Source organism: Oncorhynchus gorbuscha, linkage group LG01 (genome assembly GCF_021184085.1).
Source record: "Oncorhynchus gorbuscha isolate QuinsamMale2020 ecotype Even-year linkage group LG01, OgorEven_v1.0, whole genome shotgun sequence".
Lineage (NCBI taxonomy): Eukaryota > Metazoa > Chordata > Actinopteri > Salmoniformes > Salmonidae > Oncorhynchus > Oncorhynchus gorbuscha.
The window spans coordinates 42,970,567-42,998,559 of NC_060173.1; the positions used below are offsets into that span (position 1 = coordinate 42,970,567).

The following is a 27,993-nucleotide window of genomic DNA, read 5'->3' on the forward strand; positions in this document are numbered from 1 at the left end:
TTGTTTAGAGCTGTGTGTGGAGGTAGAGACAGGTGTGCACCCTCTCACCCGGGACAGCAGCTCCTCTTCAGGGTATTCCAGCGCCCCCTCCAGCCCCATGACCCCTCACTCTCTGTCTTTGTCCCGGGAAGGGGCCTTCAACAGGGCCAAGGAGCCACACAGACGTGAGTCTATCTCCCTCAGCAGTTATCATGCTAACTGACATGGCCTTCAATAAGTTGGTATATCACTGATAACATTTTGTTTTGTGTCATCCTGTCCCTATCCAGGGATGGAGTCAGGACTAGAACTAGGAGATAAGGACAGGACTTACGTTCTCCTAAACCCCACCGTTACAACAGGACCTAGTCGGCCCACTGCTCAGGTTCTGCCCGTGCAGAATGATCTTACTCCCTGCCCCTCCCACATGAGCCTCCCTCCTCCCTCCCTAAGCCTACAGTCACAAGGACGCATCCTGGGTTCCCCCTGTAAGCCCCGGCTACCTCCCTTCTGCCCTGATGAGCGGGCCAAGCCCCTGGGTTCAGGTGTGGCTCTTGGGGTGCGACTGGAGAGAGTGTTCCCTGGCCTGAGTGTGGACAGTATGGGGTCCCCTCCCCTTCGCCAGGACTCTGCTGGGCCCCGGGGCCCCTCTGGGGTCACTGTGCTGCGCTCCCCTCCAGTCTTGATGGTGGACACCAGCTCCGCCCTCACCACAACCTCCAACACCCTGCACCACGTCTCACACCCCCCTCTACACCTGCAGGTGTCCCCCTCTCTACGGCATACTGCACACTACCCTTACCCCTACTCTTCGGCCTCCTCCTCTTCCTCCTCATCTCCTGCCTCCAAGTTAGCTTTTCCGTCTGTGGGTGGCGTTCACATGGGAACTGCGAGCAGTGTTCCCATGGCAGCAGTGCCAGGCAACACCTACTGTGTGAACAGTAGGTCCGCTGTCCAACCCAGCTCCAGTCCCACCTCCATGGACACCAGCAGCTACGCTGTCACTTCTGGCTCCACCCCTAACTCCTCTGTCTGCGTCTGCAGCTCTTGTGGCTGCAGTGGGAACTGTGGCTCCTACGGGGCCCTCCCGGCCAGCTATGCAGGGTACTTCCAGCACCCCTTCTCAGGGGCATCAGTGTTCCCCCTGGGGCCCCTGCTTCACCTCAGCCCCCTGCTGACTGGGAGCAGCACTGCCACCCCCTTCCCCTACCCCCTGGTGGCACCGCCCCTCTACAACAGCAGTGTGTCTCACAGCCACGACACCCAGGGGCAGCAGGGGCTTATCCTGCCCCCCATGCAGGGCTTCCTGGGGGCCGGTGCCAACGTGCACAAGCCTCATGGGGGGGTGGGGAACGGAGGGCATAGGAAGCCAGGGAGCTTGTCCTGCTACAACTGTGGGGTCACCGGCCATCGGGCACAGGAATGCAAGCAGCCACCCATGGACGCTGCTCAGCAAGGTATAAAGTAGAAACCTTACAGCTACTAAAATAGATATTGTAATTCCATGATTAAATATACATATGTTTAATATCTGCAGAAACCTCTTGGGGAACTTGATATATTTAGCACCATTGGTATTTTGTTTTGCAGGCACGTTCCGGCTGAAGTATGCTCCCAAATCAGACAGCCAGGACTCTGGGGACTAAGAACAAGGAACTCCTGTGACCCCTGTGCACATCAGCACCTTATGATCCTCCTGGTGGAGGAGTCCCTTTCATTTAGGTAACTCTTTGACTCTTTGAACACACTTTGATGATTGGAGAATGAATGGTGGCCTGAGGCCACTTAACTCGACTGATGAAAGTCGAAGCATGGAGTCAGTTTGGAAGGAGATATTAACCCCAGTCCATCTGTACCATATGATTTTGATCATACCAAATACAAGAGATGGTCAGGTCTAAACCCTGAGGCCGAGGGTATACAGTGTTTTTGAATGGGAAATGATTTAGCTGTACAAAATCCACAGTTGAAAATATGATGCAATACTTCTCACACTACTTGGTACCCACCTCAGCCTCACTCAGTCAATCGGTCAAACTCCACAGACCTACACCTTTCATAACAGCTCATGCGGTATGCAAAGATGTCCTCTTAAGTCGCTCTGGAGATGAGTTGGATGTATCTGAGAGGATGCTGATGTGTGAATGTAAAGACTTACAGTGTAATATGACTGCCAAATAACGCACATTGACTGACTGACTACCAAATCCTTCTCCTCTGGGACAGAGCAGGTCTGTGAGAAACACAGAGGAAGAGAAGCGAGTGCTTTATTCTTCACATCATTCACTGTGGGTACTTTGCCCTATACAGTGCAGGTATTAATGGTGAAAGAAATGGTGTGAGCATTCTTAGTTTCGATTTTAAGATGTGCCATTGATATTTGTGTTGTTTAACCATTTAGAAGTTGGAGCAGTCTAATTTTATAATCGTTGTCGAAATGTGTGTAGGTTTTAGTTATATGTATAAGGTTATGTATGTTTGATTTTATAACAGTTGGATTTGATGTGGTGAGGTGGTCTATGTAAGAGGATCCTTTTTGAAAAAGATTTGATATTGAATGTCAGAGAATGTGTCCTTGAGTTGCCACCATGGTGTGGCATGTGAAAGCACTTTTATGAGATCGGCTGGTCCCAGTCCATTGGATGCGAGTGTGACATGAGGACCGTAGTCCTCAAGGATGGACAAGTTATTATCGTTTTTTTGTGTTGCACTGGAATGTTCCTAGCCAGGTCTGGAGGACACAATTCAGTCATAAGGGACATTTTGTCGAAAATTATGTTTATGAAATTTCTCGGGGCCATGACTGAATTCAAACTGATTTGGTTTTGGGGTGTGGTTTGATGTGGGTGTCTTTTGTGTGTGTTCGCAGGTGGGAAGAGTTAGCCAAATTATTTCGCCAATTTGCTTCAGCCAGCTTGTCCACAACCTCTGCAAAGTTGATTTTACTTTAGATAGCCTATCTTCTGGGCTAGTTAGGGACCGTCAATAACTGACACAATATAAATTAGACAATATTTTCACATTGCAGAACTTTTCATTTTCATTAAATGCTTTCAATATTTGCATATGAATTTCTACAATTTATAGTTGGTTTGATGTTTTAATTCATTGAAATGTGGAGCTATTGAATTCTTACATATTGTCCCTTGTATATTGTGTAATTTACAGATGGTCCATAACTAGCCCCATAGGGATATCCAAAGTCAACCCAAATTTACCACAGGCATTACGATTGTGTTGCGTGCAGCTCCACTCTGAATTGATGATTATTTGCATGCAGTCAGCTGTGGGCACATGGGCAGGATTTAAACAAACCCAACCTTCATTTACAACGTGATGCAGTCACGACCACAACACTTACAAAACTCTGTTTTAGACGAGGCTGACTTTATGACCAAAATTATCCTATTTACACTTCGTAGTCAATTTTGACAGTATAATAAATATTTCTGACTCATTCTGATGTCACATATGCTGTTTTCTAAATGATACGTTTTTTTTTAGGGGCTGTTGCTCTTTAAGACTGACAAAATCAGGATCAGGTTGAAACAGGAAACAGATTTACAGTAGTTCTATTCTGCTGGATGTGATCTGGTCTGAGGACCAAAGATCAAGGAATTGTAAGGCCCAATCAAGGATCGTATCTAACCACCTGTAGAGTATTGCATGCTGGGGAATGTTGTATTTTTAAAAAGTGTCAAAGCTTTGTGGTCAAACCTTTTCACCACATCTGTACTGTCTAGTTCTCATGGGAGTAATAGAGTTTACAGTGAGAACATTAGTGTAACAGTACGCCACATACAGAACTAGCATATTGTTTTATATATATATATTTTTGTTACATTGTGCCTAATGAATACACCCTGGTTCACGCTGCAAACATTGTGTAAACCAACTGTTTTCATTATCATTCAAATGAAAAAGAGTGATATGATTGACTATTGGAAATCATGTTTGTGCACTAAGCTGTTTATCCTGGATGCCTTAGCCACCCTGCATGGTACAAATATTTTTCTAAAGAAAATGTATGGACATAAAATGTCACCATATTTTTTTTTTTTTATTCTGGAACTGGTTCACCTTACTTGGTTCCAATGAGGTTGTTGTCAAACATACATGACACCCCCCTGTCCAAAAGACAAATCTAATTAGCTGGTATTATTTGAATGTAACATAGCTATCTTCTTAGTCAATAGCTATGCATGTTGCTTGATCTCAAGTAAACATTTTGTGCATTAAAAAAGGAGTTTAAAACATTTGGTATTATTTTGAAGCAGATTTGAGCAAATCACTTCATTTTTATGTACAATTTTTGTATTGTATGGTGTAGTGTGTTTAAGAATTGTTTGTTTTATATACTGCCTCAAACATTGTAAAAGACATTAAAATGTTTTCGGTTTCCATCCTTTCATGGCAACATTTGTATGTTTCTCACTGATCGGTATTTATCTAATTCAAACGTCAGGATAGGGGTTCTAGATGGGAATACCTTTACATAGTCTGTTTTATTCATAAAATACCAACAAATACAATAAAAGGCTGTGTAATATTGCTGTGAATATGAAGAATGAGAGCGACAAACAGCAGAGCATGCAGAGGAACATTGGGCTGATAAAACTGTATCATTCCTCTGTTATTAAACCCTCAATCAAACTGATCATAGAATCATTCGTATTCATTACACACACATATATAGCATATGGACATTTGTACAAGGAAGTAACATCACATTAAACAAAAACAAAGATTATCTGCCAAAAATGAAGATTAAAAAGGCATCTAACATTTAAACAGTTCCAACAGTTGAGAGGACCGCGAGAAGGAAAAGCACAACAGTCAGCACACATTATAAAAGGCATAAATAACCCTCTATTAAACAAATTGAATATTCTAAAAGCGTGATGCCACCCTGGGATGAGTACTGTTCAGAGCCCTAGGGCAGGTCGAGGAGGGGGACGGATGGACAGTTGGTTGGTGGACAGACCCGGCCGTGATGCCCGCCCAGTCCAAAACAGCCACCAACCCCACACCCTACTACTTCTGACATCAGCATTATCCCACATCAGTGACCCTTTCACACACGTGCAAGTCGATCATCATGCTGTACATGGAGGCAAATTTCTTATAACAATCATCATAGCAGGTTTTCGGTAGCATTTCTTTCCTTTTTAACCAGGAGTCCCTAACATCTCTTCTACGTGGAGACGTTTACAACAAAGGGCGGGAAGATTTTTTTTTTTTTGAAAGGACCTTCATTTTTATTGAATTTTTTGAAAGGACCTTCATTTTTATTGAATTTTTTGAAAGGACCTTCATTTTTATTGAATTTTTTGAAAGGTGCAAAGTAAATTCATATCTGAACCCACAACCCTTATCAAGTAGCTCAACAGAACAACACAAGGGGAGGGGAACTGCTAAACTGAACGCACATTAACATGTTAGCCTTAAAAACTTGTGTTAATACAATGAAGCCTATAGTTGGCCTAGAATATTCAACCAAGTTGCTAAAGGAAAGACTAAAGAAAAAAGAACCACTCATTTTGTCACAGCAGTTGAGACTATTGGCCTGAATCACCAATTATAGGAGACTTGATGAAACATGTTCTTATGGGACAAACTACTTCCACGTCTGTCAAACTGGATTCAACGCTTTAACTAAACTGTTAGAAAATTCCTCAACAGCTGTTGTGATTGAAGCTTCATCCAAAATACATCCAAGTTTAGCAAACACAACAAGTGGAAAATAAAATATGGAGATTTCTGTATAACTGAATTCAACCATGATGGACTCAAGCAGGGATTTAAGCTGTAAATTGTTTGAGTCGAACTCAACCTGAACTGGCAATCATCTCTGCTATACTAATCCATTTTATACACCAAACAACCCAAAGATAACTATTGAATCTCTTTTCCTAAACACATGGCTGGATGAACAGGGAGAGGTGTTGAGTAATGGATGAACGGGGAGAGGTTTTGAGTAATGGATGAACGGGGAGAGATGTTGAGTAATGGATGTACAGGGAGAGGTTTTGAGTAATGGGTAGTGGGCAGTATGAGTATGAGAAGGTGCAGGACATGGCTTTTAATATCTATAAGGGGCCCTTAAGGGCATGGGAGAAGAGGTCAGTCTGGTTCCCATTGTTTGGCTAAGGTTTTAAGCAAGGGTTCGAGGGAAGGCAAGGGGGATCGGTCTGTATTTAGGAACGAAGGATCAAGGAGGGAGGAGGAGATATCATTGTCCGAGCTATGGTGTGGAGGTGGGAGGCTGTTACTGGGGGGTTATGGTTCCAAAGGTCTCCTGCGAGGCGTACACCATGTAGAGGAAGCCATCGTCGTCCTTCTCGCGATCGTACACCTCAGCGATGGCTGCCGACACGGAGACCATGCTGTGGCCATTCACCAGCAGGAAGAAGGCCTGGTTGGAGTTCAGCTGGAGGCGCCTCCTAGTGAGGGAAAACATACAGAGTTTAGCACATCTTATCCTCACATAGACAAGAGAGTAGATAGTATATCTGTGTATCAGATCCTCACATTTATTTTTTATGATTTGTAAGATCAACTAAGTGAATTTGCTTTAGTGATTAAATGACCGATAAAGTGGTGTCAGTAAATACAGAGAAGAGAGGATGATGGAACATCCTGTACCTGATGATTTTGATCAGCTCACTCATATTGACATGGTCAGGAACCAGGAACTTGGTTTTATCCAGGATGGGCAGCTGTTTCTCTCCCTTGTATCTCTCGATGATGACCTGAAAGGGAGCAGAGGAAACGTCTTATTATAGAGCTCCCTGGACCCAAGCTACACCGTGCTTGGAGGAGTCACATTACAAAGACATAGCTAGTGTTATTCACAGGGGGAGGGGATAATAACAAGACACAGCTAGTGTTGGTCACAGGGGAGGGGATAATACCAAGACACAGCTAGTGTTAGTCACAGGGGAGGGGATAATACCAAGACACAGCTAGTGTTAGTCACAGGGGAGGGGATAATACCAAGACACAGCTAGTGTTAGTCACAGGGGGAGGGGATAATACCAAGACACAGCTAGTGTTAGTCACAGGGGGAGGGGATAATACCAAGACACAGCTAGTGTTAGTCACAGGAGGAGGGGATAATACCAAGACACAGCTAGTGTTAGTCACAGGGGAGGGGATAATACCAAGACACAGCTAGTGTTAGTCACAGGGGGAGGGGATAATACCAAGACACAGCTAGTGTTAGTCACAGGGGGAGGGGATAATACCAAGACACAGCTGGTGTTAGACCGGGGAGGGGATAATACCAAGACACAGCTGGTGTTAGACCGGGGAGGGTCTAATACCAAGACACAGCTGGTGTTGGTCACAGGGGAGGGGCTAATACCAAGACACAGCTAGTGTTGGTCACAGGGGGAGGGGATAATACCAAGACACAGCTAGTGTTAGTCACAGGGGGAGGGGCATTACTCAGCACTTTGTGACCCTGGAGAGACAAAGGAAAGGCTCAGGAAGCAGTCATGTAGTGTAACTTAGGCTCTGTTAGGCTCTCAGTGTGTGTGTGTGTGTGTGTGTGTGTGTGTGTGTGTGTGTGTGTGTGTGTGTGTGTGTGTGTGTGTGTGTGTGTGTGTGTGTGTGTGTGTGTGTGTGTGTGTGTGTGTGTGTGTGTGTGTGTGTGTGTGTGTGTGTGTGTGTGTGTACATCTGGGTGAAGGAGGGGAGAGAGGCAGCAGATGGAAGGTTAGAGCGATATTCAATCTGCTATGTGGTCTGCTTGGGTCCTGATACATGGCTAACACAGAGAAGGTTCCACACCCTTCTACCTATTCCTCATGAGAATAACCTCTAGGGAGGATACCCTCGGTGTGTTGAGGGAAGCAAGGGTGGGTCTGTATTGAGGAATATTTTCTGTTCGTGTATACATTAGGATTGTTGTGGCAATAGATGTAATACTAACTGGGATCTTGTTGGGGTGCTGCTCTCGAATCAGTCTCACATCATCTACTCTCTGCTCTGTGGACACAAGGAAGAACAGGTGAGATGACAAATCAATGGGAAAATATATGGTAGCCTGTTATCTTAAACCTATGTTTACACATAAAATCTGTGCAGCAAACCACCCAGTGCTGAATAAACCCAGACCCTAAACGAAACAGCAAGTGAACATTATCGGCACTAATCCAGCCCACCTGAACTTTGCACCTCCATGACCATTTGTAACATGGACAAAACGACTGTTTCCATGGCACCCAGATAAGGCCTTGGGCCCCTTTGTTATCACTCAAACCCTGGTCTGGGTTAGTTCTGACGGACTGATAGAAGAAACAACAATAACACAAATGCCTGGAAGGATGAACTGCCTGAGCCCAATTACTCCAGTAAAAAAATCTTATTGTGGCCTTTCTATACAGAAAAACACTAGCTCACGTTTCTCTTATGTAAATTCCCCCAAACTTGCAGTTTATCAGGTTAAAAGCCTGGGCAGTTAGAGAAACAAGGAAGCTCTGGCTACCTTTGGGCTACAGTCAGTGTACCAATATGTTGCTCAACACTTGGAAAGACATATATCAGAAGGGAAATTAAAAGCTTGTTAACACCATCTCTATTTTAACAAACCCTTTAAAAAAAAGTTATTTTCGAAAGTGGCCACATTTCACGTCTGTTGTTTCAGCGCAGAGATCAAGCCTACTCATGACCACAGAGCCACATATTTTGATATAACTGGTCAAATCTACACACTATGTGATGGTAAGTTAACTTTTTAGATTTCACTTTCCAACCCATAGATTTCACTTATGTATAACCACAACAATATAATAATAACCAATGCAATAACTACATCCCATGTTGTAACTACTGCAGTGTAAACTAGTAGCATGTTACAGCAACATTGTAACTGGTAAGATGTTTATGTTCTTTGAGTTTGGGACACTACACGTGTTCAGCCAGTGGTCTCATTCTCACGTGGTGATGTTGCGCAATTTTTTTGGGAAACGTTAAGACTGACGTTTGGTCTGAATTGTTTTGAAGAAATTTGCCATGACATCAGACACTTTACCGTGACGACAAATTGGCCAACTTCAAATTCAAAGAGCTAGGAAACCTTCGGAGGCAATGTAGACTCATCCAGGAAATGGCAACTATCCGATATTTTGGCTTGTACCGCCAAAGAGCTTAACTGTCGCGAAGTAAACAAGGGGCCTTATCTCAGACGAAAACAATGTATCGGATATAAAAGCCTATTTGCTGAAAGCGAAGATAACAGTCCAAATATGAATTGTCGTGTTATCTAGGTCTAGGCCTACATGATAAAGTCACAGAGGTTACAGACATTTGTTTTTGTCCCTTTCCCCTAGGCCTTCCTTTCACCTACGCAATACGTCCCATCCCCCAATCATGCAGCGCACTTTCCTGCTTTTCGAGAAGAGTAATATCGGCTACTAGTTTTTTTTTTTTTACATCTCTCACAAACAAGCGGAGCACAAGATAATATATTTAACGTTTCGCTGCCACACGCTTACATTGTACAGAGACATACATTATATGCTACAGCATACAAACTAAACACAACAACACCATATTTGCCATTGGTCTGTTCGGGTTGCATAACATGAGCCAGATCAATTAGCCTATACAAATACAGATACCACCTTTAATTATCACGAATGTGTCGATGTGAAAAGGCCTATATTATATAATAGATAAAATAAAGTATCTCCCATTTGTACTTAGACGGTTCATTGCCTTTGACTTCTGATCGAAGTTGAGCTGATTAACTATTCAGACACTGGGCCTTACTAGGGGAAATTGAAAAACCATCTGTTCTCCAAATAAAGGCTGATATTGAAATAAGAAGCCACTAGATTTGATAAAATCGAAATAATATACACAATTAGACAACTTCAATGTTAAAACCTGCTGTACTAATAGGCTACATACCAAATGTCCTCCTTTGTTTGAACGTCTTCTCTGAAGGCATATTTCACGCAGGTCAAACCGTTTTGTAAACGAGGCAAAAGATCCCTGTATGAATTGAAAATATATTTAAATGTAGGTGTTGTAAATTTTTGGGCGATCAAAGCCCAGTTTTTTTGTAATAATAATAAGTTGTGTCCTTTGATGTTGTGCTATTCCTTCTTTGCTGATTGCTGCGGAGTCTACAGCGAAACAAACCAGTCAGCTGATATTTGACGTCACTGAGAGAGAGACCAATACCTACGCTCTGTATTTGCCGCTGGCTGCCCCACCACCACAGAAAGCACTGAGCTATCAGCCTAGCTCACCACCACAGAAAGCACTGAGCTATCAGCCTAGCTCACCACCACAGAAAGCACTGAGCTATCGGCCTAGCTCACCACCACAGAAAGCACTGAGCTATCAGCCTAGCTCACCACCACAGAAAACACTGAGCTATCGGCCTAGCTCAGTGCATTCTGTGGTGATAGCTCAGTGCTTTCTGTGGTGGTGGGCCAGCCAGCTGAGACACATATTTCCCTCAGATTACACAAACCCACAAAGAATTTGAAAACAAATCCCATTTTGATTTACTCTACTGGGTGAAATACCACAGCAGCAAGCTGTGTTTACTGTTGCTACAAGAAAAGGGCTACCAGTGAAGAACAAACACCATAGGAAATAAACTATATTTATTTTCCCTTTTGTAACTATTTTCACATCAGTACAACCCTTTCTATAGACATCATATGATGACATCTTTATGTTTTTGGAACTTTGTAAGTGTAATGTTTTTTATATCCCCCTTTTTCTCTCCAATTTCATGGAGAGAAACACAACCCAACCAACTGCATCTTAACAAAGTGCGCATCCAACCTGGATCCATATTGTTTATTTCACTTTTGTTTATTTCACTTGCTTTGGCAATGTAAACATATGTTTATATGTTTTGTGAGATTGAAGCTACAGGTTGCATACAGAACAACCCTACCAGCCCTTGCACACCACACCGTAGGTGCTGAAACTGGGTAGATATAAACAATATGGCAAAAACTTATTTGAGGCCCTAGGAGGTAGGGTTTATTTCTGGACTATGTTCAGATACTCCACCGTTCTCCCTGAAGTATGAATTTGCTCAGAGACCCCCACATCTTCTGCCATTTTCTTACAACAGTCCATTCCTTTAAATCCAGCAGGGGGAGTGAATGAGCTGGATACAGCAGGTTTAATAGTAGAGGACCAATACCACAGCCTGAATGGTATTAGTGGCAATAAGGTCTATGCTGTCAGAAAAGAAACGGATAACAAGGATCCCCTTTTCCAGTCCGCAATCTCAAACCCTTCTTCCTGTGCAGTTTACAATTGTTCTTGCAGAGCCCCAGCTTTCTGGCTAAAAAAAATTATATGCATGTTTTGCATGTTATTTTGGCATCAATACATAGGGGTTGGTAATGTTCTCTAGTTGCGTGATTGGCTCAGTGTTCTGTCACTCATGGGGACACTACGTCACCGCCAAATCTAAGGGTAGAGCTAGCTGCCATAGAGTTACATTAGAAGTGCCCATCTAAAAAGGCTCAAGGTCATTGGCCACAGATAAAATTATGTCAAATCACGTTAAATCTACAGCAGCTTTGATTGGACTGATCATGTCAAAATCATACTTTCAAAATCTTAGCTAGCAAGGAACAGTCATTATCATGAATCAAGTCGACAAAATCTACTGGCTAATCCTTGTCATATGAAGAGAAATTATAAACATTACACAACAAGTTGGAAATCACAAATTCAACAATGAGTGGTTTGGAATGACTCAGTGGCTAACAGCAAACATTGCAAAGCCATCACTAGCCTCCTATTCAGATTTCGTGTGGTCCCAAGTATAGGTCTCTTTTCCAAGCTTTAAAGGATAAACATTGAACATTGGCCATGGTGTCAATCCAGCATGACTTCTGTGTTTTGAGTACATGCCAATTCTTTTCAAGTGTATTTCCAAAATACATTTTCAAATATTCAACTTGGTGTATTGTCAAAGAAAAAATATCCAAACTTTGAAATAAGTGTGAAAGTAATTTTAAAATACCTTCAATAGTATTTAAACCCAGATCTGGTGTGGTGTATTACCCTGAAACAAGGGTCCCTTGTGACTCAGTTGGTAGAGCATGTCATTTGCAATGCCAAGGTTGTGGGTTTGATTCCCATGGGGGACCAGTATGAAAATGTATATAAGTTGCTCTGGATAATACGTTTAGAAAAAAAATATTCAGTATAAATTACAAAATTACCAAATATGTTAATTACCAACATTACTGAAGATTCCAGTAACTTAGGTAAATTACCGGTAGCTTTTTACAACCCTAATTTGCTTAATGACTGAATTGAAGGGGTTTCTTCATGGAACAATGTTTTCATGATGAGTAACTATGACCACACTGTTACCATGTTATTAGCCTACTGCTTTATTCTGTGCTACACATAATGTCATAAACATTCAGGACTTCTTGTATATGCGTGTCTTACAAATTGCACTGGTCACACATTTCATGGGGGTTCTATTGATAGTAGCACTGAAAGGTACACTACATGACCAAAAGTATGTGGACACCTGCTCGTCAACACATCTCATTCCAAAATCCTAGGCATTAATATGGAGTTCGTCCTCCACCAAACTTTACAGTTGGCACTATGCATTGGGGCAGGTGGCAATCTCCCGGAATCCACCAAATCCAGATTTGTCCGTCGGACTGCCAGATAGTGAAGCATGATTCATCACTCCAGAGAACGTGTTTCCACTGCTTCAGAGTTCAATGGCAACGAGATTTACACCACTCCAGGCAAAGCTTGGCATTACGCATGGTGATATTAGGCTTGTGTGAGGCTGCTCGACCACGGAACCCAAACCCATTTCATGAAGCTCACGACAGTTACCGTGCTGACGTTGCTTCCAGAGGCAGTTTGGAACTCGGTAGTGAGTGTTGCAACCCAGGATAGACGATTTTTACGCTCTACACGCTTCAGCTCTTGGCTGTCCTGTTCTGTGAGCTTGTGTGGCCTACCACTTTGCGGCTGAGATGTTGTTGCTCCTAGATGTTTTCATTTTACAATAACAGCACTTACAGTTTACCGGGGGAGCTCTAGCAGGGCAGGAATTTGACGATAATGACTTGTTGGAAAGGTAGCGTCCTATGACAGTGCCACGTTGAAAATCATTGATCTCTTCAGTAAGGCCATTCTACTGCCAATGTTTGTCAATGGAGATTGCATGGCTGTGTGCTCGATTTGATACACCTGTCAGCAACGGGTGTGGCTGCCGAATCCATTAATATGTGTATTTGAAAATGGGACCAAAGTTGATAGTGCAGCTTCTGTTCTTGAGCCGCAGGTGGCGCTCTCTGATAACCTCTGACTGCAGATTGAGATGTTTTGTGGAGCCAGTCGACAGTTTTATGACTTATCCTCTGAGCCAGGAGTGTAGCCTTTGGGTATTTTTTATTTCTATATATTTTTTTATGTGTGGGGGGGTAGACCTACATTCGTACGTTTTTTTAAACTTGTGTCCAGCTCGCTAATAATGACCTATGACAGTCAGGGAGCATCGGAAAAAATAATAAGTATAGTAGTAGAGAAATAGTAGAGAACTATTATTTTACTACTATTATTTTACTCAAATTTTGACAGCGAGGACATAATAACACCTTTTCCGTGCGGCACTCCGGCCCTCGCCGAAGACCGAATACATCCCCCGGGGCAAAATGTCTTGCGATTATTCATTTTACATTTATTTTACCAGGTAAGGTTGATTGATCTGGTGATTATTGCAAGGAAAGGGGTGAGACAGAGCTGACCTACTGTTACTAGGGATAGAATTCTTGAATTTGACCCTTTTTACACTGAAAAATTGATTGAGGACACATTTATAACTATGACCTGGGGTGTAGACTTATTGAAGGGGAGTGAGAGTAGCTTTCTCAAAAGTAGCTTTAAGTTGTAGGCCTACTTTTGATTACTGCAGACTGCAGTAATCTAATATGCAAATCTTTATTATAATAACAACATGACACCAACTAATCATGTTACTTCTCAAAATTGAAAAAAAGTGATTTGATGCATTGATTTGACTAATAGACATGTGTAAGTATGATTTTTGTTCAAAGAAAGAAAAATGGTCTTTGTGCAATGGTGCTGTGCCTGCTATCACACAATGATATTACTGGAAACTTTCTAAATTTACGAGTAAACTACTAGCATTTTGGTAACATTAAAATTTTGTTTGGAGTTTTATCAGATGACATCTAGTGACCTTTTTGGGTACTTCAGATTATCACAGGCATCTGTAATTATCTCTGGGCCTCTGAGTGACCTTATCATGTAAAAAACATGATTTAAACAAATAACAAAATAGAATGACAAAGCTGTAAAACATTATATTAAATATAAAGTTAGTGAACACCAATATCCTTTATATATATATTTTACACACTTTTATTTATTTACTATGTCAATATGTCTTTGTTGTAAATGTTCTGGCACGAAACTGGTGGCAGCTGTGAAAAAAGTAAACATTTGGAAGAGTTGCAGATTTAATTGAAAATAATGACATTGTTGATTAGATGCTTTTATCATAAATTAGGCTACTTTATCTTGAAACATATGGTCTATCTACTAGAAAATCATCGCAAACTCATGGACAAAATTAATACTATATATTAATACTTTAAAAAAAATATTCAAGTATAAATTACTAAATTACCATAGATGTTAATTACCAACATTACTGAAGATTCCAGTAACTTTAGTAAATTACCGGTAGCTTTACAACCCTAATTTGCAAACAGCAAACCCCTGTTTCAAATCAGTCTCCCTTGAATTAAATTAATCATTATAGGCCTTACCCAGTTCTTGCTCGCCAGCTGTTGCTAGTTTCTATATAAAGCAGCCTGAAGCTTGTTACTGGGTATGAGGATCACCCTGCCTGCCACTATCTTCTTCTAGGTCACAGTAACAACCTAAATAATGCTAATCTAAATGGCCATCTATTCAATATCTAATAAACCCACTGCTCTTTGAAGTAATGAGTTTTTAAAGGCCCAGTTTAGTACAAAATGAGATTTGTCATGTGTTTTATATATATTTCCACAGGTTGGAAAAATTCTGTGAAATTGTGAAAATGATTATAATGCCCTTTTAGTATAAGAGCTGTTTGAAAAGACTGCTTGAAATTTCTGCGTGTTTTGGTGGGATGGAGTTTTAGGCTGCCTGGTGAATCACCAGGCGGTTAATTAGCTTTAAAAAATCAATAACAAAAATAGTTCTTAACCTCTTTGCCAATAACAGTTTTCAGTTTTCCCCTTCCCACTCAGACCTCTACCAGACAGTCCGAACAAAATTCTTGCTTGAGAAATGGTTGTTTACTAAGAAGCTATTTTTGATTCTTTTTGACCATTATAATTAAAAACGATCACAGTAAGGTACTTGTTACCCAGAAATGATTTGATATTTATATTAAAACTGCTGCATTGGACCTTTGAACAATCTTCAGGGACCTAGTGTTTGATTGATAAAGGGGATGCGGAGTGTCATCAACAATGACCCTCAAGGCCTCTAAAATCATATAGCCCATTCTGTGCTGCTGGGTAGCTTTAGGCCGAGGCTAGTCATTCAGGTTGGGTTGCTATGGCAATATCCATGGAAACATACCCAAATGTTCACTGAGAGTTGAAGGTAACACCCACTCTCATTGTTCAATCTCTAATGCATATGTATACCCACAGACAAGCTATTATAGAATGCTTTTATTAGTATATCAATCGATATATTAATTCATCCATCCATCCATCTACGGTTTTACTACATGGGGTAATTACTATGACAATAGTTCATAAATGCACCATCCATCCTTTAAACTAAATAGATTCATAACCTTGCTTGATTGAATTGATTATCATAGAATGAGATGTTGAGTTCATTTACATTCGAAAAATCTGTGCATGACATATCAAAAGTGCTTTATTTCATCATAGAGTATTTAGAGATTGCAAGAGAACAGTGTTGAGGTCTTAGTAGTGATGTTGACTTACATTGTGGTGAAAATGGTATAAAATCAATACACAATATACAAGCTACAAGCATATGTTTTATATAGTGTAATACTTTAATTGCAAACACGCACATGGAATTATGTATAATTATCTACATCCCTTGTACACTTGTATACCCCACATTCCTTTCCGGGGTAGTTTGTGCTCCATTAAATTAGGGAAATAATTAGTAATAATATATGCCATTTAGCAGACGCTTTTATCCAAAGCGACTTACAGTCATGTGTGCATACATTCTACGTATGGGTGGTCCCGGGGATCGAACCCACTACCCTGGCGTTACAAGCGCCATGCTCTACCAACTGAGCTACAGAAGGACCACGTATACGTTTAGTATACATTTATGTACACTTTCATGAGTGAGAGAAGAGTGTAGAATTGTTCACACTGGCTGGACTTACCGTCTTAGACAGCGTAAGGATCTCACTGGCTGGACTTACCGTCTTAGACAGCGTAAGGATCTCACTATCTGGACTTACCGTCTTAGACAGTGTTAGGATCTCACTGGCTGGACTTACCGTCTTAGACAGTGTTAGGATCTCACTGACTGGACTTACCGTCTTAGACAGCGTAAGGATCTCACTGACTGGACTTACCGTCTTAGACAGCGTAAGGATCTCACTATCTGGACTTACCGTCTTAGACAGTGTTAGGATCTCACTGGCTGGACTTACCGTCTTAGACAGTGTTAGGATCTCAGTAGCTGGACATACCGTCTTAGACAGTGTTAGGATCTCACTGGCTGGACTTACCGTCTTAGACAGCGTTAGGATCTCACTGACTGGACTTACCGTCTTAGACAGCGTTAGGATCTCACTGACTGGACTTACCGTCTTAGACAGCGTTAGGATCTCACTGACTGGACTTACCGTCTTAGACAGCGTTAGGATCTCACTGATTGGACTTACCGTCTTAGACAGCGTTAGGATCTCACTGACTGGACTTACCGTCTTAGACAGCGTTAGGATCTCACTGGCTGGACTGGACTTACTTACCGGACTTACTCTTAGACAACGTTAGGATCTCACTGTTACCGTCTTAGACAGCGTTAGGATCTCACTGACTGGACTTACCGTCTTAGACAGCGTTAGGATCTCACTGATTTGACTTACCGTCTTAGACAGCGTTAGGATCTCACTGACTGGACTTCTCACTGACTGGACTCTTTAGACAGCGTTAGGATCTCACTGACTGGACTTACCGTCTTAGACAGCGTTAGGATCTCACTGACTGGACTTACCGTCTTAGACAGCGTTAGGATCTCACTGACTGGACTTACCGTCTTAGACAGCGTTAGGATCTCACTGACTGGACTTACCGTCTTAGACAGCGTTAGGATCTCACTGACTGGACTTACTCGTGACTTAGACAGCGTTAGGATCTCACTGATTGGACTTACCGTCTTAGACAGCGTTAGGATCTCACTGACTGGACTGGACTACCGTCTTAGACAGCGTTAGGATCTCACTGACTGGACTTACCGTCTTAGACAGCGTTAGGATCTCACTGACTGGACTTACCGTCTTAGACAGCGTTAGGATCTCACTGACTGGATTGGAAAATGCAGTGACATCTTCAGGTTCAGAAGAACATTTGACACCATAGTTCTTGCTAGCATTTATTGTTTACACATTTTATGTGGCTGCAACACAAACAAAACTGCCGTAATTCACAAACAATAAACAATGATTTAAAGGTTTGTTGCAGCCTGCAAACAACAATAAACTATGAGTGCACTCTACGTTCTGAACTGAAGGTCCGTAGGGCTCACTCCAAATGTGCTGTCTGATGAATAGGAAACTAAAAGCGTTGTGGGTGGACTAAAATTTCATCTTGTGCAGTGACTGAACTAAAAGCTGTTTAAATAATGGTGTGTGGGACCTGGTCACTGAGGTAGACAGTGACTTGTTGTCAGAGAGCTAAATTTACAACAACAAAATCACTAGTCTTCCACAGCGTCCAAGACCAAAGTGCACATCCTCCTGCAAGCATAGAGTAGGATAATGACAAATTATAAACATATCGTTATTCACCTGAACATTTTTCCCATTTACAATCATAAAGCCAGGCTACTGCACAACATATTTATTCTTCAATATTCCATTTATATTTTACAATTGATCAGATAATTGAGATAGCACGCAAGACCGATTACATGCTTAGACTAACCATAATAATTTGATTTTATATATTGATGTTATAAAGAGATTTGTGTTGGTACATAAACCTGTTTACAAACGTATAAAGCAAATAAACAAAGAAAAACAGTACATCTGTTGTGTACACATGGATCCCCCTCTGCAGCTGTAAATAATGTGGTAAAACCTGTAGCCTATATGCCCTTTCCACACACAGCACATATCACACACATCGAAATCCACCCCCTTTCATTTCGAAAGGCTATCACCTGTCCTCATATCCCCAGCCTCTAAAAGTCCACTAAAATTGAAAGACACAGTTGATTTAAGGGACAAGCTCCCAGTTTTAATAAAAGAGAGAAAATGAATAAAAGCAAAAGTGCATCTATTGGTTTCCTAAAGCTCAGCCAATACAGGGAGGTATACTTGGGCTCAGAGAAGGGGGAGAAAAGAAAATGGAATTGTGAATAAAGGACACATTCAGAGAGCTATTTTATGAGGCATTTTTCATTGATGCCAAATACGATGGTGATACATTGAGTGATGATGTGTTATGAATCACAAATCAGATTATATCTTACCTTTCACACATCCTTTTGATGTGTGCTTTGCATTAGCATAATTTCATGAATGAGGCCATTTCTATTTGTTTTGGTTGTGTGTGTGTGTGTGTGTGTGTGTGTGTGTGTGTGTGTGTGTGTGTGTGTGTGTGTGTGTGTGTGTGTGTGTGTGTGTGTGTGTGTGTGTGTGTGTGTGTGTGTGTGTGTGTGTGTGTGTGTGTGTGTGTGTGTGTGTGTGTGTGTGTACCTACACTACAAGGCTTTCAAAGTACACCGCACATCTCCTTGTGGCGGATGGAAAAGAAATAGGAAAGAAATGCATCATTTGCCAGAATTGTCCTTGTAGGATACTTAACACTGTTGATCCTAGCATTCTTGTGTTAATGCCAGGAATTCGGTCACGTCTGAGTGGCGTGATGTCACAAGAGATGATGAAGTACAGCACAGCATGAACAGGCCCGGGCATTCCATCAGGTAGCTAATGAAGTGACGAGTCCGTGGAAACGAGGGATTTTGGAGATAGTAGAGCAGAGGCTTCAGCAAGCTGTTGATCACTGTCTGTTCCTGTCTGTCTGTCCCTGGCTGGCTCCTCTACTTATCTGCATACGTACAGCGTGGACGAGACTGGAATAGCAGCAACAAAGGCTCTGATTCTGAATCATTACAAGCAGACTTAGAGCATAAGGAGAGTGGTGCTGTCTACTGGGTAGGTACAGGTAGGTACGTGCACACATGCACGCAAGCAAGCAAGCACGTACACACACACACACACACACACACACACACACACACACACACACACACACACACACACACACACACACACACACACACACACACACACACACACACACACACACACACACACACACACACACACACACACACACACACACACACACACACACACACACACACACACACACTCTCTGAGACCTTTTAGTGAGCTCAACAAAGGCTGGTGACATTTGAAGGGGATGAAATAACCCAGTGGATCTGGGAGTGCTTTGCGTTTTTGCTCAGTGGAGAGGTATTACAGACCTCAATGCTTCTCGCTCACACTGGAAGGCTCTGGGACATTCAGCTCTGTCCTAGGTGTATGGGGCCCAGAACCCTATCAAAGCTTACCAAACCCAAACCTGTTCAGCCTCATGCCAGTATTTAGTGTGCACTTGCCTACCACTTCTCACTACCACTCTGTTCTGAAACAACACCATGAACCTTGATGGGCACCAGTGAGTGTTTAGAACTGTAGATGGTAAAGCCAAACCTCAACATGACTTGTGACGACTCTACCACCTCCAAACACATGCCAATATTGTCATTGTAACAGCAGGCAGATGATTTTGATAGACTTTTTGAAATGGGGAAATACTATATTCATGACGAATATAGACGATTTTTATAACATACTTTCTACATGTGTTTATTTTGGATTTCTCACTTACAATTACCCTATCAAAATCACCTGCCTGCTGTAACAATGACAAGACCGACAAGTGCTTTGAGATGGTGAAGCCGTCACATGTTAAAGTTACATTGCCCATTCATTTTATATAAGGATCTGCTTGGCTTAACACACACAAAAGAGAAGGCAACAATTGGGCAGCATTGTACTGGGTAGGGCATTGAACGGAGAGTGACAGGCCAATGCTAGGCTCAGAAGGAAAGCTTCATTAGTGGCTTTAGGTCATCACTGACACTGACTTACCGAACAGAACAGAGAGGTGATGTATTACTTTCAGACTCACACTTTACAAGGGATATTAGCTCGCATTAACTATGGTTTTCCCCATTAAAAACTATATTGGATATAATGGGCATCGCTGTTCACATGAATACCACCGACTCTTGCTCTGAGTGGCAGAACCTGTCTCTGCATGCACTTATACATTTACTCAAGATTCCCGGGAAAAGGGGAGGTGAAAATGCAGTTCTTTTATATCTCCACTCCACTGAAAATAATAGGCTTGGTATTGAATAGTGATGTATTATTAAAGCTAGTTCAATTATGCTCTCTAGCTGAGGATGGACGCCTTTCCTTCTTTACAATTAGAATGAGGAGACACAGCGTGCAGAATGGAGCTCCATGGCCAGCCAATGGGAGTGAAGCAGCATTACATTCTGCTCCTCTGCCAGTTGAATTAGGACCAATGTTCAATTATGGTGCCCCTGCCAGTCTCCTAAATATAATTAAGTGAAAAAAATACCTTTTAACAGACTAGAATTCCCAATATTGGACAAATGCCCAAATGTAAACTCTATTATAATACCATACAATAATTACATCATTGGCTATCATACATTTTTTGGTGGGGATAAAGATCTGATTGGGATTCTACAGCTACAGTTAAATGTAGATTTTGCTTCCTACATTGCGCAAATACATCTTTCTGTCTCTATAACTGTGAGCACAGACGTACAGAAGCAAACCATGCTGGGCAGCGGAACACAGATCATTTGTTTAATTGGCTTCTCACTCGGCTAATCTGATACCATGTTTTCTCTGGAGGCCAAGTGGCAAACACATAGAGCACGAGGACAAGTCTCAAAATAAAGATGGACCTTTGGCATTAAAACTCTTGCTGGTTTGATAAGCCTGCTACAGGTTAAATATAACTAAAGATGAACAGGTTTGTCCAGGAAAAAAAAATGAATACAGTGTAATGGGAATAGAGCTTGCAGCTCGAATGTTGTACACTCATCCTTCCATTACATTTTGGTAATCAACATGGTTGGAAAAAAAAGTTGGGGGTACTGTAACGCAAAAACCTCATTCAAAAAAAGTGTACACTCATAGTCCTGTTCTACACTGTGCGAACAAATGGTGATCCATGTAACCCGATAACTCTTCTGTGACCCTATCCATAAACCTTAAGGTGGCCCACACCTTCCATGCCCTCAATTTATAATTCAATTATTGTCTCATCAAATGACTATGTTCTTTCAGGGAGCATGGTGCGTGCACCTTAAAAGGCTGTTCATTCACCCCTTAAATTCATTAGCTGAACATCTCTCCCAAGCCACTGACTGAACAGAGTTAAGCATGCTACTTAGAGGCACAGGGGTGACTGCCTCCCTTTCTCTCCAGCCCTCCCCTCATTGATTCTGTGTTAGCAGGGCTAACTAGGATGGCCATTGGGGGATGTAAGCAGGGCCGGACGGGGCTACTGCACGGCACAGACATCTCCTGGGCCATTGGTCATGGGTTATGACTATCATGTTAACTGCCATGTACTCCACTGCAGACAAAGGCTTGGGATGCACATTATCCATGGCCTGCAATTTACTTTAATTAGCTTGAATTGTGTGCATCTGCGTATAAGTGGAATCAACCAGGGCAAAATAGAGTGTTAAAGAAATAAATACTGTCACACTGCTACAGCTGACACAGATAAGTCAAAATGGTCTTAAAATACTAGATGGTACATCTTTATTCAATATTTATTTTGAATGAATACATCTATCCCCCTCCTCCCCCTCCCTCAACCCCCTTCTCTTGTAGGACAATTGACTTGCGGTAAGCCCCTACAAGCAACATCTATTTTGACTATAGAAGTTACACATGTAAATGGTACATGGCATAATTGCTATTGTTGTAAAAATGCTATGAGGAGAGTGAGGCTGCCAGGAAAGGCGGACAGACAGATCCACTGTAATTAGAGCCAGTAAGAGCATATGATTTGTGGTAATTGCCTTGACAAGGGGCTGAGCGTAGCTCCACTTAATTACCTGTGCTTGCTCTTTCCTAGGAGCCCTGTGGGAAATGGGCTTTCATTTTTCATTGCTGAAATTGGAAGGATGTGGGGGTGGGAAATGTGTTCTGCTCCCCTCTGCATCTGTCAAAGTGACAAAAAAATTCTCAAGTACAGTAAGCATGTGTCTTTACCGAAGCCTAGTGCACCATATTTCATATGATGACAGGCCATTTGCCTTTTAGATGCTGTACAGCTGCACCCTGCCTGCTTTGAGTATGGCATCCTCATCAGCAACGCAGAAAGCTAAGGACCCAATTCAATCAATCAGAGATAAAGGAAAACTTCATTTTGGGTTTACTCACAACATTTACTCTGTATTTTCATGTCAGAGGTGGTTTTAAGTCAATATCAAATGACAATATTGCTTTCTAACCAAGGCAGCAACAAAGAAGTGGCTGAAGGAGAAAAACACAGGCACCCTGGCAAAAGCTCAGAAGCATATAGCCTACTCTGGCTGGTGCCAAATCAATTCATCCAATTTTCTCTACACTGTAAGATGCCATGTACAAGTCCTCATGCCAACTACTCTGGAATCGAATCAGCATTCCCACCATGCATACAGTTCAATACAATAGAAAAACAGTACATATAAACTGGACACGTCAATCATAGCTTTAAAATGACATCAAGCACATTTAGCCAACCTGGATGAGCGGGTTACAACAGCTCGTTGGTTCTCCCACTAGACGCACTGCTGTCATCAACGCAGTTGTAGCCTATTTTCGTGGAAGTTTCACAAAATGATTGCTACTCTAAAAATGACAAAGGAAGCAGAGAGCTAGAATGGATAGACTGATAGAACACTGAACACTATTGTGTTCTGTCAGAGCCAATGGCTGTGATCATGGCTGTGATCACCACTCATGGGTAAAAGGATTGCATAGGGAGAGTTCAGTAACCCCATGCTATGGCGCTTTCCTGTGGATACATGCTGGAGACGAGGCTAGCAGTGGGGGAGCTCTGGCTGTGGCAGTGGTGGGGGGAAAGGTGGTCTAGCTGTGGTGGAGAGGTATGTGCCTGACGGGCTTTGTGACTTAAGGCCACTCGCTGGGTCCATCTCTGATGTTGAGCTTCTACCCTTGTCTGAGATTGCCCATCCTTCATCATCCCCTACCTCGCCCCCCCCATCCCCCTACCTCCCACTGACTGCCTTTTGGTTTGATGTGTAGCTCGTACACCAGGACATTGTAAGGCTTTTTGTATTCCAGCCGGCTTCTCCAACCGGGTTGTGCACCTGTGTGCCACTCAGAGCAAAGATTCATAGCAACCAGAGAAGGAGAACGCATCTGTAGGATAACACCTGTCATATCTTTAGGAACACTCATTGAAAGTAGCGGTAACCAAAGCAATCAAATCTAAATTGAGGTTGAATAGAGTTCCAGTGAATGAGCTGGGTTTACAAGCTTCACACAGAGACACGCTAATCATCCACAGAAACTCTCTGACACAAATAGAGGTGATAGAAAAATGACATTGCCACATACAGATATATAGATGAATGTACTTACAATAGACCAGTGGAGAAGAAGGCAATGCTCGGCATGTCACTTCACACAACCGAGACCTTGAAAAATAAGCGGGGAATTTAATTGTTCAGTCGATTCACATTTTTTGTAAAGTAATACAACTAAGTGACAGATCCAAAACTGAAATTCTTGTTTGCAAATTTGTTGCAATTCTAACAATATATCACATGAACATCTTGGAGCCTCAACGGTAACTTATTGCCGAGACCAAGCTGAATCCACACGTAAGCAACATGCAAATATTACAATCTGTGTCTTTCTGCAAAGAAAATGTTCCTCTGACTCACTTCCAGATCCATAATTAAATTTTACATTTCCATGAACACTCACTCTGTTGGAGAAAAACAGACCCTGTCAGCCAGAACCCTTGAGATCTGTCTCTGAGAATTGTCTTCAGAAAGAAACAAAGGCAATGTTAACCCATTTCACACATTTATACGGGGTGTAAACAGGGCACTTTAGATGTCACTTTGTGTCAGGATAAATCATTTACATGCAAAACGTGTCGGACAAACATGCTTGCTTTTGAGCATGCAATGACTCATGTGATGTCTTTATCGACAGAGTCGCTCAGCCTAACTGATGCGAGTACTCCGTATCTTATTATCACATTAACCTACCTCAGACACAAAACTGATCAGTCTCAATGCCATCTGTTTGTAAGAACTCTGGAGAAGCCCCTATGTTCATGTTCAGCCTGGTTATTCTCTCTCTACTGCTCTTTCTCTCTGTTCTCTCTATGCTGCTTGGGTGCACCTGGTCACCCCGGTTCATTCTGTGTTGTGCTGAGAAAAAAGTTCATTCTTCAGACCCCAGTGAAAAGGCCAGATCAAACAGTGGTCTCAGCCTTCCTTGCTGCTCCATGAGGCATCGATGCTGAGGGGAGAACAGCACTGTCACTGCCATGCGTGCTGATTGTGATTGCACTTCAAACACAGCGACAAATGGCTCCCGCTTTACACAGATTCTGCTGTGTTTTGATGTCACTCTAAAATGTCCCTATGGCGCTATTCATTGTTTATTTTCCCTTAAAAGCTGCAAAAATAGAAGGTGGAGGGGAGGTTTGTGTGAAGGTACACCTTAAAAACAGCAGATTGCCCTTAAAAACAGCAGATTGCCCTCTTTGGGATAAAACACCACAGCATGGTGAGTTCCTGTCTGAAGGTCTCAGTACTACTGGTTCCACACATATTCATTTAGAACATTACCTCATATTCATTTAAAGTATTTATGATCCAAAACAATGGACATGATGGCCAATCATTCCACAAAGGGAAGCCATTATAAGTCAAATGTGCTACAAAGAAGGCAGCGAGCTATCTGTGTGTGCTAAGAGAAAGGGGAATGGGTAAATACTTACCCCCTGGGTATCTTTAGCAAACAGAAGATGGTTGCCATTGTACAATACAATTGGATTTATGTGATATGAAATACATTTGTTTGCTGTAAAGACATAAGCCTACAGTCTCAAACAATCTGTTGAAACAGATAATGACTGGCTGTGTTTGTAGGTGTGGAGGTTTGGTTTTATTTAAGGCATGTGTGGGGTTCACACATCAGGGAATTCAGACAGGTGTTTTCCCCTAGAGGTAGCAACTGCAGACTTCTCCTTTATTCCTGCGTTAGTCTTAACCAAGCTGCATCTAATTGTATTAATTGGATCAATGCACAAAATGTCTTGTTTTAACACCTGCTGTAAATTACTGTATTTCCTGTGTACAGACTGCATATGTAGCACACCCTTTGTGGCACCGTTATGGGGAGTGTTTCGCCACGTAAATGTGTAATCATGACGCTTTACAGACAACCTGCCAGCCAGTGTGTTCAACATAGACACCGTGCAGAAGTCTATGAGCGCTGAAATACGGCTATTCGAGGCTCAAATTGTATAGAGCAGTAAGATATAAGGATCATCTCTAAATATGAAGTCATTTTAAACAACCTCCTCATCTAATAAATGCAGGATGTTACAATTAGGACGACCTACACTGTAACCTAATTGGTAGTCTAAAACATGTATGCCTAACAAGTGAATGGAAACATTTTATTGCGCTTAGGCTAAAAAAAATAGCGTACAAAATATATATTCCATTCGTCTAAAATGGCCCTGACTATTAGGACTAAACCGCAGTGCTGAAAATGACTAGCCACGAGCAGGAACGTTTCCTGCTCTACAGCCTACACCACATTGGAGCTGTCCACCCCGGTGGTGCTGAAATGGTTAGCGAACATGTTTTTAACAAGTTGCTTCAAGCTAAATAGACAAGCAGGTGCTTTTTTTGTGTAATAGGCCTATATTTTCTGGAAATGTGAGTAAATGTTCATTATATTTTCTTTATTTCCAAGGCGGACTATTATATAGTAATTTACTTGTTTTGGTCTTTCAAAAACAACTTATTTTTTAAGCTTCCAGAGATCATCAACACGTAGCTTACTTGGCAACGGTCATGGCAAAAGGAGTTCACAACTTCCCCGTGACATGACATTATACTCATTTACTTATCAACTGCAAAAAAATGACAATGAATCATTATTTAAACCATCAAACTGAAGTGGCTATAGCTTGATGGTCGAGGCTACACGGGAGAATGTGTTCACACAGTATATTCGTCTATAGTAGGCCTAAAAGATATACAATAGAAAGATACATTAGTCACCCTGAAACAAAAGTATTGTAGGCTTCTCTGAATAAAAGGCAACCTAGGACAAGATTGTCCATCACAAAAAAAATATGAAGATGTAGCCAACTGGCTGATATTGGATTTGTCAGGGACAACTGTAATAAAGAGCTCTTCAAAACTAATTATAGCCATTATGTAATCACGACAGGGAAATTATCTTTCTTTGCGGGGGCTTTCCTATAATCAATAGAACCTATTCCCAAGCCGTTAGTATTCTCATTATAAATGTCAGAGAGAAACCAGAACAATCTCACGTTGTGAAACAGAAACAAAATGATCATATTGATCACATGTTTTATGGAGAGTTTAACGGATATCGTAGGCAAGGCCACTAATAATCTTACAATAGGTTATTATTCACATTGCCCATTTCTCATGCGAAAATATAAAGCTCCAGTTTAGGCTATAGCCACCTTCACAAATAATGAAAACAAGTTGTGCTTGCTGAGTTCTACCTGTTGACGTGAGCACCATCCCATCGGGCTTGATCTCTTGTGGTCTCACCCCTCGTCCCCCGTAATATCTGAAAGTGTGGTAGAGTATGAAAAAAGGAATCCATATGAAAGTCACATTTCTGAAATAGTCAAATGATCAACTCAACAGAGGCACATTAGCCCATGATAGCGTACAGTGAGTAACAAATAGGCATATACTTAATCTCCTTTCTATGTATTTCAGCTCACCCTCTCAAGTCTCAACTTCATTAGATAGAAGGAAAGCCTTCTCGATGCCAAGCTTATAATAGTGGCAATGCATCTTTTTTTCTTTGTCAATCAAAATCAGCGCACGCTTGGTGTTTGCAAAACATGATATATAGGCAAAAGAAGACACTACCCTCCTTACATACTTGTGTTTCTTCACATCCATACCTCGTTCATTATGTTATTATTCAACCAACATAAAACAACAAGAGTCGATCAGAGAAAGACCTAAGGTATACCTTGCAGATGTTGTCCGCGCCACCGATGGACCTGGAACTGGAACCGAATGTATTGACAGTGAATCTTTGTGCCATGTGCGGTAACACAACCTCCAGTTTATGCGACGGACGTATCTCTTTAAATCACGACTCTTCCCCAGGTGGCCTGTCAATTTCACGAGCGTGACGTCAACGAATGGAGGAAAGACATAAAAATCCCCCTTTCATAACAAAAGTCCTGTAGAGGATGTATTTCAGAACGAGATGATAGGCTTCAAATACATTTGACAATAATATCGTGCAAAAAATAACCTACAGGTGAAAAGAGTCAACTACAGAAACCAAATAAGCATATGCTGCCACATTCTGTTCGGAAATGGTTTCTACGTGTACAATAAACAGATC

The 27,993-nt window shown here is 41.8% G+C and overlaps 2 protein-coding genes across 3 annotated transcripts in view; one reads left to right on the top strand and one right to left on the bottom strand.

The window, feature by feature from the left end:
* LOC124043468 (zinc finger CCHC domain-containing protein 14-like) overlaps positions 1-4,380 on the top strand; it is a 37,496-nt gene extending 33,116 nt beyond the window's left edge. Inside the window, exons 11-13 of the mRNA XM_046362126.1 lie at positions 9-164; positions 270-1,436; positions 1,570-4,380. Of these exons, the coding sequence (XP_046218082.1) occupies positions 9-164; positions 270-1,436; positions 1,570-1,625 (1,379 nt within the window). The 3' untranslated portion in view covers positions 1,626-4,380. The remainder of the gene's footprint in view (positions 1-8; positions 165-269; positions 1,437-1,569) is intronic.
* An 85-nt stretch (positions 4,381-4,465) lies between these two features.
* LOC124038100 (microtubule-associated proteins 1A/1B light chain 3B-like) lies at positions 4,466-27,990 on the bottom strand. Of its 2 annotated transcripts, XM_046353574.1 has the most exons (5): positions 27,610-27,990; positions 27,125-27,192; positions 7,915-7,970; positions 6,625-6,731; positions 4,466-6,422 (listed from the first exon to the last, which is right to left on the bottom strand). In XM_046353574.1, exons 2-5 carry the CDS (start codon positions 27,141-27,143, stop codon positions 6,248-6,250), a joined length of 357 nt encoding a protein of 118 aa, XP_046209530.1. In that variant the 5' UTR covers positions 27,144-27,192; positions 27,610-27,990; the 3' UTR covers positions 4,466-6,247. The 2 variants fall into 2 exon arrangements, with proteins under 2 accessions (XP_046209530.1, XP_046209523.1); XM_046353567.1 differs by lacking the exons at positions 27,125-27,192; positions 27,610-27,990 and adding an exon at positions 9,897-10,222.
* Positions 27,991-27,993: the final 3 nt, after the last annotated feature.